This window comes from Watersipora subatra, chromosome 1, assembly GCF_963576615.1.
Source record: "Watersipora subatra chromosome 1, tzWatSuba1.1, whole genome shotgun sequence".
In the NCBI taxonomy this organism is placed as follows: Eukaryota; Metazoa; Bryozoa; class Gymnolaemata; order Cheilostomatida; family Watersiporidae; genus Watersipora; species Watersipora subatra.
Genome location: NC_088708.1, coordinates 5193881 through 5207504, shown reverse-complemented (window position 1 = coordinate 5207504; position 13624 = coordinate 5193881). Strand labels below are relative to the sequence as shown.

At 36.5% G+C, this 13624-nt stretch overlaps 1 protein-coding gene across 1 annotated transcript; it reads left to right on the top strand.

The window, feature by feature from the left end:
* The first annotated feature begins 1323 nt into the window (after positions 1-1323).
* Positions 1324-3249, top strand: LOC137391966 (E3 SUMO-protein ligase ZBED1-like). Its single transcript, XM_068078577.1, has 4 exons — positions 1324-2420; positions 2561-2694; positions 2883-3045; positions 3105-3249. The coding sequence occupies exons 1-4, from the start codon at positions 1324-1326 to the stop codon at positions 3247-3249; spliced, it is 1539 nt and encodes a 512-aa protein (XP_067934678.1).
* The last annotated feature ends 10375 nt before the right edge of the window (positions 3250-13624 follow it).

Genomic DNA, 13624 nt, shown 5'->3' with positions numbered 1-13624 from the left:
CTTTGCATCATCTTTCATTTTACTGGCAAACTTTCAGTCAACGCAGAGTACTTTTAATTCACATACAGTGTAATTCTGCACTGAAAATCGCGCACAAAAACGCAGTACCGAGGTATAAATCTGAGTAGTTGAAAAATACAGAGTGATGCTGTTCTCATAAAACACCTTCGGCATACTTGGCAACTGACTCACGTGCTCGTATCTCAAACATGGCTTGTATGTTAGTACTGAAACTTGCTTAAAAGCTGGCTCGTATCTCAAGTTTCTCGTACGTTGGAGCACTCGTAAGTTGAAGTATTACTGTACTTAATAATGTTTAGTTCAACATGATAATAGACTTTTACCTAGCCAGGGTCTGGCTCTTTGGGTGGGTTGGCTATTTGCCCCCCCCCCCTCACCTTTCCCCCTTCTCTCTTTTTCCTTTCTCACTTCTTCTTTGGAGAAGGGGAAAAGAGAGAATGGGGATAAGAGAGGGTTGCAAATAAAGCCATGATGGCTCATGATTTGTGTGCAACAATTCATAGCTTTTATAGTTTTAATCTATGGTGGTTATCAGATATTATCACAGAATTGCTTTAGTTGACTGGATTATGTATCCAAGAAGGTTTTTATGTGAAAATAAATGTAATTTTGTTACCTTCTTTCCATTAGATTCAATGTGAACAGCAGTGCAGTCAAGCAAGAGGTACAATACAGTGACGTTACGTCGTGCTATTTATGTCTGACAAGGCAACCGATGGGAATAGTTATTATTGGCCAATCTAGGTATATATATCTATGGGTGATACTCACAAGTCACAAAAATATCACTGAAGGAGGATCTGAAACCGAAGTTGTAATGATTGAGGATGAACCCGAAGAGGATCAATCCACCTCTAATGTGTCAGCAACCCCTAAGAATCCCAAGATGAAAAGAAGTGCTTGCTGGACATACTTTACTGTTACAGATGAGAGCAATAAGGACTAGGTATGTAATGTAGTGAAGGCTAACACTGTTTTTATTAATATAAATCCTGGGTCGCTCAGAGATGGAAGTAAATTTTAGCCATTCACCGGCCAACTGATTGTATTATGTTTGAGTGATGTTTTGATAACAACTTATTTTTCATGGTATGTCATTTGTTGTAGGGAACCTGTGACTTATGTAGCAAATTCGTCAAAACAACCGACTCGGGTACTTCAAACCTGTTTCAACACCTTCTAAGATACCATCCAGCACAGTACAGCGTCTCGCCAAGAGGAAGCACATCAGCTGCTCACAGTCACAAGTGAGGTGGCAGAGATAATGCAGATGAAGATCCTAAACAAAAGAAGCTATTTGACATGATACCTTTCGACAAAAATAAAGATGAGCACAAAGAATTGGTACGCGCAGTAACCAACTTCATAGTATCTGGAGCTGTTTCTATTTACACTGTAGACAAGCCATCATTCAGGAACATGCTAGCTGCGTTAGAGCCTAGATTTCAATGCCCATCAAGAAAATTCTTCTCCAACACCGCCATACCTGCCTTGTACAACTCTATGAAAAGTGAACTTGTATCGCAAGTAAACAACTTGAGTGCATTCAGCATCACCACAGATGGCTGGAGCAGTATTGCTGGGGACCCCTACATGTCATTGTCCATTCACTTTATCGATAGTGAGTGGTTACTACAGACCAGGTGTTTGGCTACTATGTATCTGCCAAAGGCACACACAGCTGAGACCATATGTGACTTCATACGTGAGGTTCTTTTAGAATACGATCTCTACTTAGAACAGAAGGTATTCATAACAACGGATTCCGCTACTAACAACGGCAAAGCGTGTAAAGACATGGATGTAAATAGGCTGAGTTGCTTTGGGCACATCTTACACAATGCGCTGAATACTGCCATGGAGAAGTCTAAGGATATCACTGCTCTTGTGAAGGCAGTGAGGAAGACAGTATCCGTGTTCTCTTATTCACACGGCACACGAAAGAAGTTAACAAAGGTGAAGAAAGATATGGGAATAGATGAGAAGGCTCTTATTCAAGACGTTTCAACCCGCAGGGGAAGCAAATTCAAGATGCGGCAGAGGTTCTATGTACAATACAGAGCAGTAAATGAGGTCTTTGTTAACAGCCGAAAACACAGAGATTTAATTCTTTCTCAATCCCAAATCGACCTTCTAGGAGAGCTTATCCCTTGCTTAGAGCCATTCTCTGTTCTGACTGACCTCTCAGGAGATCAAAATGTAACACTGTCGTCTATTGCACCCACACTCAAGCGAATCCAAAACATATGCAAAGCTAATGAAGATGATGATAGAACAGAGAGTGAAACAACAAAGTTGAAAAAAGCGGTGTGGAGTTATATCTGTTCCAAATTTAAAGACAAGAACATAAACCTGCACATAGCTGCAGCGTTGTTCCTGAATCGTCGCTATGTCTACAGGTGAGTTAGGTCATAGGTTCAAGCCGAGCTGTAAACCTGTTGAATCATGATTCATTGTCATACAAAAATTTTTTTCTTGCGTGTTTAAATAAAAAGGCTATTAATTGATTGGCTACATTGCTTATTAATCACTATTGCAGATCTCCTCAAATTGAAGAGTGGCCGACAGAAGTGAAAAATTTCATATGTTCCTCAGTATCGGTGGAGAGCGAGTGTGAACCTTCTGGTGCCTCCACATCCCACGGTCAAACGTCCTCCCAGTCATCAACAAACGGTGAGTGCTCTTATCTTCTCTTATGATGGCCATTTGATAATTAAACTTGAAATCATCTCATTGTAACAGGAAAATAAAAAGCAACATTTTTTCTGTAATCTCTCATTCTGTAGATTCCTAGTATGGCAGTCTAACATCGACAAAATATAGTATAAGATAGATAAGTTTTTTTTCAGTTAATTTTGCAGAATTTCATAGTTTGGTGGATTTTCTAATAGATGACGAAGAAGGGAAAAGAGATATAGTCTATGGTGATGAGGTGGATACAAGCCAATCAAGAATAAGCAAGGAAATTGACTTCCTACAGGCGATATATCAGAAGATAACCAATGCAACAGACATATTATCATGGTGGAAGGCTCACCAATATGAGTTGCCCCTCTAGCATCATTTGTACGCCGTATATACAGTGGGTGTGCCACCAGTGTGACCAGCGAGAGAATTTTTTCTCTTGCTGATCATATTGTGTCAAAAAAAAGGAGTTGTCTAAAACCAGAGATGGTTAATATGCTAACATCTTTAGCATTTAACGGTAACATTAATGGGAAACAGTAAGACTGATGCTTTCAAGCCTTAAGGTGTCAATTGTAATCAATAGATTTTGCTGCATAAGTCAGATGTTACCAAGTACTTATAAACTTTTATTTTATTATCCTGAAATAAAATAAACCAGAGTTGAGTTGAATCCAATGTAACACTAATACAATACCATAGCTAATGCTAATTATTTTTCATAGCTTTGTGTTCTCAGACGGATTGATCTAATTATCACTATTGGGTTCCCAGAGCAGCTAGTGCTGTCCAATTTAATAACGATATCACATCGCTAGAGCAGCTGTCTTCTCTTTCTCGGTTCGATGCAGTTCATAATGCCGATCTCAGTAAACCGAAGTAACAAATGAAGATTCGGTTTTCAGGAGAAAACCACTCTGAAATTGAATGCATAGTGCAGGTAGACATCGAACAGCTCTACGTAGCACTAGTTTATGTCAAACACTTCGGGTTTTACTGAAGACCCCGTATCAAATATAGATGCTCGCTACTTTACAGATTTGTTTCGGCATTATTCAATCGTCAAGTCGTAATCTGATCATGTGACCCATTACTTCGCAAATAATTTTTGCAGCACTTTTCGATTATCACAGGTGACCAACAGGCTCATCATGATTATCAGACAATGATATGTACTCTTTCGAGCTAAGGTTAAAAAGTTTAACGATTTTTTACGGTAAGTTATAAGATATCAGTGCTAAAAGTGACAGCATTACAATGACGATAAAACAGACGCGAAAGAACAATAGACACAGTTTTATTGAAAGCGTGAAGTATATTTGTGAAAATATTTCGACGAATAAGGTTGCAAAAAAGTGTTAACAGAAACCATCTCTCACAGCTACATCACATTTGAGCCGTTTTGAAAAGGGAATCCAAACTACGGCAGTTTCGTGTGGCTGCGACTTTCTGTTCATTTTTGAGCTTTTAAGAGCTTGTAATCACATTTCCACATATTTTGCACCTACAACACAACAGAGTAAGACATGGTGAATCTTTTCATATCAAATAACTGTAATGTGAATTTTGTTGCAAGTTAACCTTTAAATACCTTGGAGCTATCATTGACAACAAACTCGACTTTAACCTCCACATAAAAAAGACCATAACTAAGTATTTATTCACTCAATACAATGAGACCTCGGTTCTGGGAACATAATCCGTTCCAGGTTGTCCGAAAACTAAATTGTTCGAGATTCGAAACAATTTTTCTCATTAGAATAAATGTATGTAATTTTTAATCCATTCCAAGTCGAGAAAACAACTTCAGTAAAGTATTTCACATTTTACACCATAAACTGTACTGCATACTATAAATAAAAACGGGTAGATATAGATCGTGTTCACTTTTAATAAAATGTTTTCTATTTAAGATGATGGAGAAAAAAAGTAAACATTTTGTATGTTTTGCTCTAAAAACATCAAAGACATTAAAGGTTAAGATACAATAATAAAAATTGCAGAAATTGATAATGAAACAGCAAGAAGATGCAACAGATCAGTTACATCAAAAATCGCAGAAAAAATAAAGTATAAACAGCAATGGCATGTTTAGTTCACATCTTTGAAGGAGAATCCTTCAAGACAATTAAGGGCAACTCGAGGAGAGGGGTTATCTCCCTAGCAAATCTCTTCAGTAGAGGAGACATCATCTCAGATGGTTCCTCCCTTTTTGTACAGAATTTATGATGCATAAATTGCTTCTTCAATTGTTAACTAATGTTTCCATGCTGTTTCCGAAGCTGTTCTAATTCCAATGGGCATGCTCTGGTTCGGTCGAGAACCGAATTTATGTTTGAGATCCGAGACGAACAAATCTCAAAATCCTTGGTCAAAACCCGAATTGGTAGAGAAATGAAGCGTTCGAGAACCGAGGTTCCACTGTATATGTTGATGAGGTCCCTAAGAAATTGCTCAACCGAAAAAAAACCCTTTCTTTTAAAACCATCTGTCGCCCAGTCCTTGAGTATGCCTCAACTGTCTGATCCCCATTTTTATCGAAGCACATTAACTATCTCAAATCGGTGAATATGAAAACTTTTAGGTGGATGTTCAACCTTAACAAAAACGACATAATTCCGACTTCATGTCTGAGTGGTCATGGGCCACTCTGGCTGAACGTCGAAGAAGCTCAAAACTAATATCCAAAACTAAAACCTTAAACAAAACCATTACTGAAGAAATTGCAATCCCGGTAAATTTTTACTTTAATGCCCACCTACACTATACACACCACAAAAGTACCAAAGGTACCATTAACACAAACATAAAAACCCTTTCTTTTTAGTGAGGACACATAGGTTTACTTGCAACGAAATTCACAATACAGTTATTTGGTATCAAAAGGTTCACTTTTGACCCTGTCACACTCTGCTGTGTTGTATGTGCCAAATATGTGGAAATGTGATTACAAACTCTTAAAAGCTAAAAAACGAACAGTTAATCGCAGCCATCACGAAAACGTCGTAGTTTGGAATCTCTTCATTTTAGTGACGTTCTAAATCATTTTGGTTATTGTTTAGACACGTGGTGTTGTGACGTGAAATGAAAGGCCAATAAAAGGCTCAATATACAATGTTTTAAAGCACTAGTTTATGACAAACACTTCGGGTTCTACCGAAAAGCCCGTATCAAATATAGATGCTCGCAAATTTAGTTTTGTTTCGGTTTGGTCTAATCATCTAGTTGTAATCTGATCCTGTGACCCATACTTCCTGCCAAACAGTGTGAACAATTTTTACAGCATTTTTTGACTATCACAGGTGACCAACAGGCTCGTCATGTTTATCAGAGGATGACATGCACTCCTTTGAGCTAAAGTTGACAAAGTAAACGAATTTTTATGGTGGGTTTTGAGATATCAATGCTCAAAATGACAGCATTACGATGATGAAATGAACGCGTAATGACAAAAAACAGTTTTATTGAACGTCTGAAGTATATTTGTGAAAATATCTCAATGAAGTTGCATAAAAGTGTAAACGGAAGTCATCGTGTTCAACTACGCCCCATTTGAGCCATTTTGAAAAGGGATTCTAATCTACGACGTTTTTGCAATGGCTGTGACTAATTGTTCGTTTTTTAGCTTTTAAGAGCTTGTAATCACATTTCCACATATTTTGCACCACAGGTGTCCTTTAGCGGGATATTGCCGAAGCCGGGCCGTAGTCTACACACACAAAAAACAACAAAGGTCCACGTAGTTATGAGCAAAAACAAAAGTATCCACCTAAATATCTCACCAATCCGATGAGCAGCACACACAAAAACTAAACCAATCGACAGAGCCACCCATCATGTCAAAACATTCCAAGTCATGTCTTGCACAACTCGCCTTATGTTTTCTCAAAACTTGTCCCAAAGTCCCTATTAATTTGAGACTATTTGATTGCTGTTTTAGAAATGGTTGCAGCTAGCCTAGCGTCCTGATTGAACATCTCAGTAACTATCGGGGCATTGCTAAAGGAGGGAATCAAAAGGTTCGGGAGCACTCAGCATTGCTCCGATAGTTACTGAGATGTTGAATCCGGATGTTAGGCTTGTTCATGTTTTGAACAATTTGGAGTTATCCTCCCAAATGCAGTTTTGAATATTTACTTTGGTTTAAAACATTTTATCATAAATATTTGGGTTCTTTACATCGTGTCCAATATTCTACTGAAGAGACTGAAGTAAAGAAATAAACTCGAAGTCAAACACACATATGATCAAGTTCTGTCAACAACAACCAGTCATTTAATACTAACTTACACACCCACCAACTATAAAACAAACAAGTCTAGCGGCGACCATTTCTAAAACAGCAATCGGACAGTCTCACATTATTAGGGACTTTGGAACAAGTTTTGAGAAACCATGAGATGAGTTGTGCAAGACATGATTTGAAACTTGGAATATTTTGGCATGATGGGTGGCTCTGTCGATTGGTTTAGTTTTAGTGTGTGCTGCTCATCGAACTGGTGAGATATTTGGGTGGATATTTTTGTTTTTGCTCACAACTACATAGACCTTTGTTGTTTTTTGTGCGTGTAGACTACGGCCCAGCCTCGGCAATATCCCGCTAAAGGACACCTGTGTTTTGCACCTACAACACAGCAGAGTGAAACATGGTGAATCTATTGATACCAAATAACTGTAATGTGAAGTTTGTTGCAAGACAACCTTGAACAATTAACTCACATTTTCCCTACTCTCTCACTTGATACCTTCGTAACACTTTTCATCTCCCAACCTGTTGTTAACTTCAAAAGCTCAATAAATAATGTAAACTAAGAGTTATTTTCTCATGTTCCCAATAAAGATATCGCTCTAATGCCCCATTTAGTGATGAATGCAATCAACTAAATTGACTGACTTGAATGCAGCACCTAAAATATAGAAAACAGCAAAATGCGTTCAAAATAAAACTTAACATGGAGTTGTACAATAGCGTTTAACTATTGGATATCGCAGTCAACTTCATTAATAAAATGTCAACAGCCAATCGAAAACTTCGACAAACAAAAATACTCTAAATGTTGTCTAAAATGCGTCAGTAAGGTAAACTAAATAAATTGAGAAAAATTAACCCAACCTACACGCAAAAACCAAACTTGATTAACATTTTTTAAATGCGTTGTTTCATCTACATGTATTATTGCTATCAAAGCAATAACCTGATCGTAGTAACTTCGGCAGCAATCATAAAACCTCGCTTTTATGAAATGATTATTGCAATCAACTCTGTAATACTCGCCAGCTCTACCGCGAAAGCGTTATACAATAACAAACAAACGCTAAGCTTTTTGCGCCCGTGCACACGTGTAGTTCAACTTGACAATTGAATAAAGCCGACTCGTTACTAAAAGTTGCACGAGCATATTCGATTCGGTAATAAACTACTTTGAACATTCAATAAATTAAAGAGTTACTAAGGATCCTAAACTATGTAATTGTGAATTTTCCAGTCCAATGAGCGATAAGAGAAAACGTCAGTCCAGTGTCGTATAGTTTCGCAGAGTCCCGCGACCAACAAAAGCGTATACGGGAGCTCGCTCGATTCCAAACAAACAGGCCACGTCTACTATTTTTATATAAGTTATAATGGAGAAGCCTCAACATTAATCAACAAAAACTACTCCTATTAGCAGTCACTTTAAAATTGATTGTTGTATTATGAACCATTTGAATAAAAAATAAAAAATTTCCTACAAAAAGCTACTAATAACGTTTTTGTAAAAACGTAAAGTAAATGCAAAAAAGAGCGGTATTGAGAGCGAGGTATGAATATTCCATTAGAGATCAGTATATCGATCGGGTTTGTTTGGAATCGGACGTTTTTGTTTCCGGTTTTGGTCGCAAGACTTTTTAAAGCTATATGACTGACAGTACAGAGCTGTATAACTTCACAGAGTTTCGCTGCTAACGGATGCGTATATTGTGTTGGATCCTGCGACCAACACGTAGAGGCGACTAGGTCGGCTTATTCTACCGGTCTGCATTCACCCTTCACAGAGGCTGTGTGCGGGTTGCCCGTGACCAACACGCGGAGGCGACTAGGTCGACTTACACCACCGGTCAACATCAACCACCTTGCACAAGGGATAGCTCCCAGAGTGGGTTTTGTACCAGGTCGACAAGGTCGACGGGGTCGACGATGCTTCTATGAATTTATCACCACAGCACAGCCCATAGACTAGGTCTTTAGAGTTAGCTATATGCTTGGTGTGGTTCTGCTATCGCTCAAGGTAACAGAAGAAGTATGGTTCCAAATGCAATGCATATATTTGAACAACTAATAAGAGCCGAGGCCCTGCCTTAAATACATTAGATTATGTAAATGAAGTACAAGGACCAGCCTTCTTTAGGGGCGTGGTTACAAAGAGAGCAAAAAGGGAATATAACTCCTATTAAAATTTATACAGAAGGATGGCAACCTAACGTTCCATCACAATATCAGAGCTCGCACGGCTCCAAACAAACAAGCCGCGCCCACTATTGTTTTATATAAGTTACAATGGAGATGCCCCAACACTAACCAACAAAAGTTACTCCCATTGGCAGTCACTTTAGAATTGATTATTGTATTATACACAATTTGAAAAAAGACAAATTTTCCTACAAAAAACGACAAATGATTTTTTGTAATAAAATAAAGTAAATGCAAAAGAGTGAGATGTTGAAAGCGAGGTAAGAATATTCCATTAGAGATCAGGATGTCGATCGGGTTTGTTTGGAATCAAGCGTTTTTGTTTCCGGCTTTTGGTCACGGGACTCTGTGAAACTATACGGCTCTGCGTCAGTCAATATCAAAAGTATGTGTAGACAACTTTACTAAAATTTTAGCTATCGGTATGTAGGGTAATATCAATTGTGTAGACTATTTATTGCTAATAGAAAAAAGGTCAGAAAAAGCTAATTTGGCATGCATATATGGATGATGTAGGCAAATTTTATTAGTAGAAACTTTTAAAAGATTATAAAAACATTGTTAGTACAGCAGCAATTATGAAGTAGTAAATTATAAATTAGATTTTTTTACTGGAAATGTGTTTGAGTCGTCAAGTAGCCCAAATACATTTGCATTTAGTGTTAGCATTTATTGTGATTCTTTATTTACTCTTTCTACAATTTACTCTTTCCACAATGAAAAAAACTCGCAAGAGTGGGGTGGGGACAACCCCTAGCTCTAGTTCTCTGCGCTTTAACTAACGCTACAACCTGCTGAAACCAACTCATTTATGCTCTGCTGAATCCAACAGAGTGCGCTGAACCCAACGCTGCTGACTGTACAACCTGCTGAAACCAACAGGAGGGAGCTGAACCCAACTCACTTCCGTTCTGCTGAAACCAACAGAGTGCGCTGAAACCAATGCTGTAACCTGCTGAAACCAACAGGAGAGAACACAACTCTTGTAAGAATAATTATTTAATTATCCTATTTATTTGTAGTCATTTTGTGTGAGCTTGCTGTTAGTGACGATTATAAACGATATTTCTCCAACAATAACGACTTTATTATAGTAATACTAATCATGCATCCAATTCAAGAGTCACACCCAAGCTGAACTGCCTAAAAATTAGTGGCAGTATTTATATTACATAAGCGTTTGGCCTAGAGATTGACGGTTATCGTTCAAACCGACCAATCATATAGTCTTGCTGACTGCCGAGTTTCTAAGAATTTTCACATACAAAACAATAAAAAATTATTGCTAGACAATGAGCCATTGTACCGTAACAATCTAAACACTAACAAAAAGCCCAGAAAATTCTACATACACTGGGTAGCGAACAGTAATTGTAAAAAAAACAATAAGACATTTCGATAACGAAAAGGGCTAATTACAAAATCTTATCTCGAGAAAACGTAGAACAAAAACGGAAACAATATTGTTTAAGCAATCTTAAACCACTAACAATTAATTATAACAGAAACTTAGAATATTTTGACATGTAACCATGAACATAAAAAATGTCTTCCTATGAGTGAACGGTAAGAAATAAATTATAGAAGATTGTTCACTGCGTAAAAGCCTTAATAAATGGCGTCTGTTATCTTTTCTAGGTCAACCACTATCCCAGAAGTCTCTTCTCTATATATATATATATATATATATATATATATATATATATATATATATATATATATATATATATATATATATATTGGCTACGTCACCTTTTCCCTTTGATCAGTTCACCATGTTTTTCTGCGCCGGGTGTCCGGAGCGCCTTGATGAGCCTGACGTCCATAGGACCGATAGCATCCAAATAAGACAACTCTTCGGAGTTATTCCCCCACAGTCTTTTTCATGGCCACTACTCCTTTCATAGAGTTTGTTCTTTAGAATATCTTGCTTTATTTTTACGTTTACAACAGTTAGCATTTATTGTGATTCTTTATTTATTCTTTCCACAATTGATTATGGTAACAATATAGGTAACAATAATGCATAAAAATGAAGAGGTGGCTGCCAAAAAACACAGTGTTCAAGACCACTCAGCCAACGTTCGGTCTGTAATACTAAAGATGGTTTCGGACATACACTACATCAATGATATACAGCCCCCATCATGGGGGCTGTATATCATTGACTACATAAAGATCAACATAATCTTATTCTCATGATCGTTGGTGCATAAGCCGCAAACTTGAAGATACTCAAATATGTATCTGATAAAACGACCGCTAATGTTTTATTTTGTATACTATACGTCATTTATCGTCACAATATAAGTAAAAGTCTGCATAAGTCTACTGGAAAATCTCAGTCCAACGACTTAATGTTTTGGCAATTGTAAAGTGAGCATGTGCCTGAATACTTTCTCTCATTTTTCATGCCCATGAAGTAATGTTGCTTATACATAGTTGCTTACAGCTGATAAACTAGGGAATGTATGAATATACAAATTTGTCTAATTTTGTCTCCGATTAAAAGCAATCATGAAAGGGCACGAAAGCTTTTGCCAAAAGTTTTTTCTTACCAAATATGATAAAATGTTTGTAGACAGTTTTTGGTAAAGGTATTGGTTAAGGTTGTTAGCTTTAAAATTATTTTTTTGTATTTCATTTTTCACAAATCTCTCCATGTAAAGAAGCTTAATATTTTGCAAACAATCAGCAACAATAAACTTGCATTAAGTCAAGATCTATTTTACCTCTCTGAGCATGAAACGTCAAAATCATTTGACTTGTTGGAGTTTTGGTATGCAATAACTCGGCATTCAATCTCATATACCAGTTCATATACATACCTGATATACTATAGTTCATATACATATCTCATATACTAGTTCATATACATACCTGATATACTATAGTTCATATACATATCTCATGTACTAGTTCATATACATACCTCATATAGTAGTTCATATACATATCTCATATACTAGTTCATATACATACCTGATATACTAGTTCACATACATATCTCATATACTAGTTCATATACATATCTCATATACTAGTTCATATACATACCTGATATACTATAGTTCATATACATATCTCATGTACTAGTTTATATACATACCTCATATACTAGTTCATATACATATCTCATATACTAGTTCATATACATACCTGATATACTAGTTCACATACATATCTCATATACTAGTTCATATACATATCTCATATACTAGTTCATATACATACCTGATATACTATAGTTCATATACATATCTCATGTACTAGTTTATATACATACCTCATATACTAGTTCATATACATATCTTATATACTAGTTCATATACATACCTGATATACTAGTTCACATACATATCTCATATACTAGTTCATATACATATCTCATATACTAGTTCATATACATACCTGATATACTAGTTCATATACATATCTCATATACTAGTTCCGTTGTAAGTTGCTTAGTCTGCTGGTGTTTGTTTAGTATATGACAATAATTCAGGTCAGTTTAAAAACTGCAGCAAAATACAATCAACATCATGTGAAATGGCAGCATAATCTTGTAGTTATTTATTATTAGTGTAATATTGTAGTAAAAATTGTAGTTATAATTTAATCATGAAAACTGTCTAACAAAGTCTTGGTATAAACAAAATATGGAGTGGCAACATTTTCTCACGAATGTTTTAAAAAGTCCTTTATCACAAGTTTATTATCTATAAACAGTTACTCAGCGATTGCTATTCTTGAAAGAGCAAGGAAGTGGGATTTCTGTAGCAAGCATTCATCTAATGTAACTGTCATTAACCTGCTATGGATAATCTTTACTGGGAACTTTAATATACAGTGGTGTGAAAAATAAACGAACCACCTTATAAAACTTGATCATTGCTAGCGCTCAGCACTCAAGGTGATTAAATCCCTCATTAAGCTTTTGTTATTGAGTAGAACCTATACATAGTATACATCAAAAAAAAGCTTAGAATGAGTAGAACTTGATGAAACTAATTTTAGCTTAAAACAACAATGTTAGATAAGTTTTAGAGAGAGTCAAAGTTAACAATTATTTTTGGCATTTTCACTCATTTTGAATAAAATTAAACCTCTATTTTATTTATGTTCAAACTTAAAGCAGTGATGCTACTCAGATCAAAGACGTTGTGTGAAACAATCTTCATGTCATTACGTTTCGCACAACAGAATAATTTGTCTTTGAAGTTGCTAACTTGCTATAAAAGTGAACTTCTAGCGTTGGTAGATTCATTCAGTCAAACCTCGACATCATGCGTCGTCATCTTAAAGAAGCAAAGCGAGCAGTCATCGTACACCTTTACCAGGAAGGCAAATCACAGCGGGAGATTGCCAAAGAAGTAAAGGTTGCTAAAAGTACTGTTTGTAACACCATCAAACGATTCCTGGTAAAAGTGTACAATGACTGCTCGCTTTGCTTCTGTAAGATGACGACGC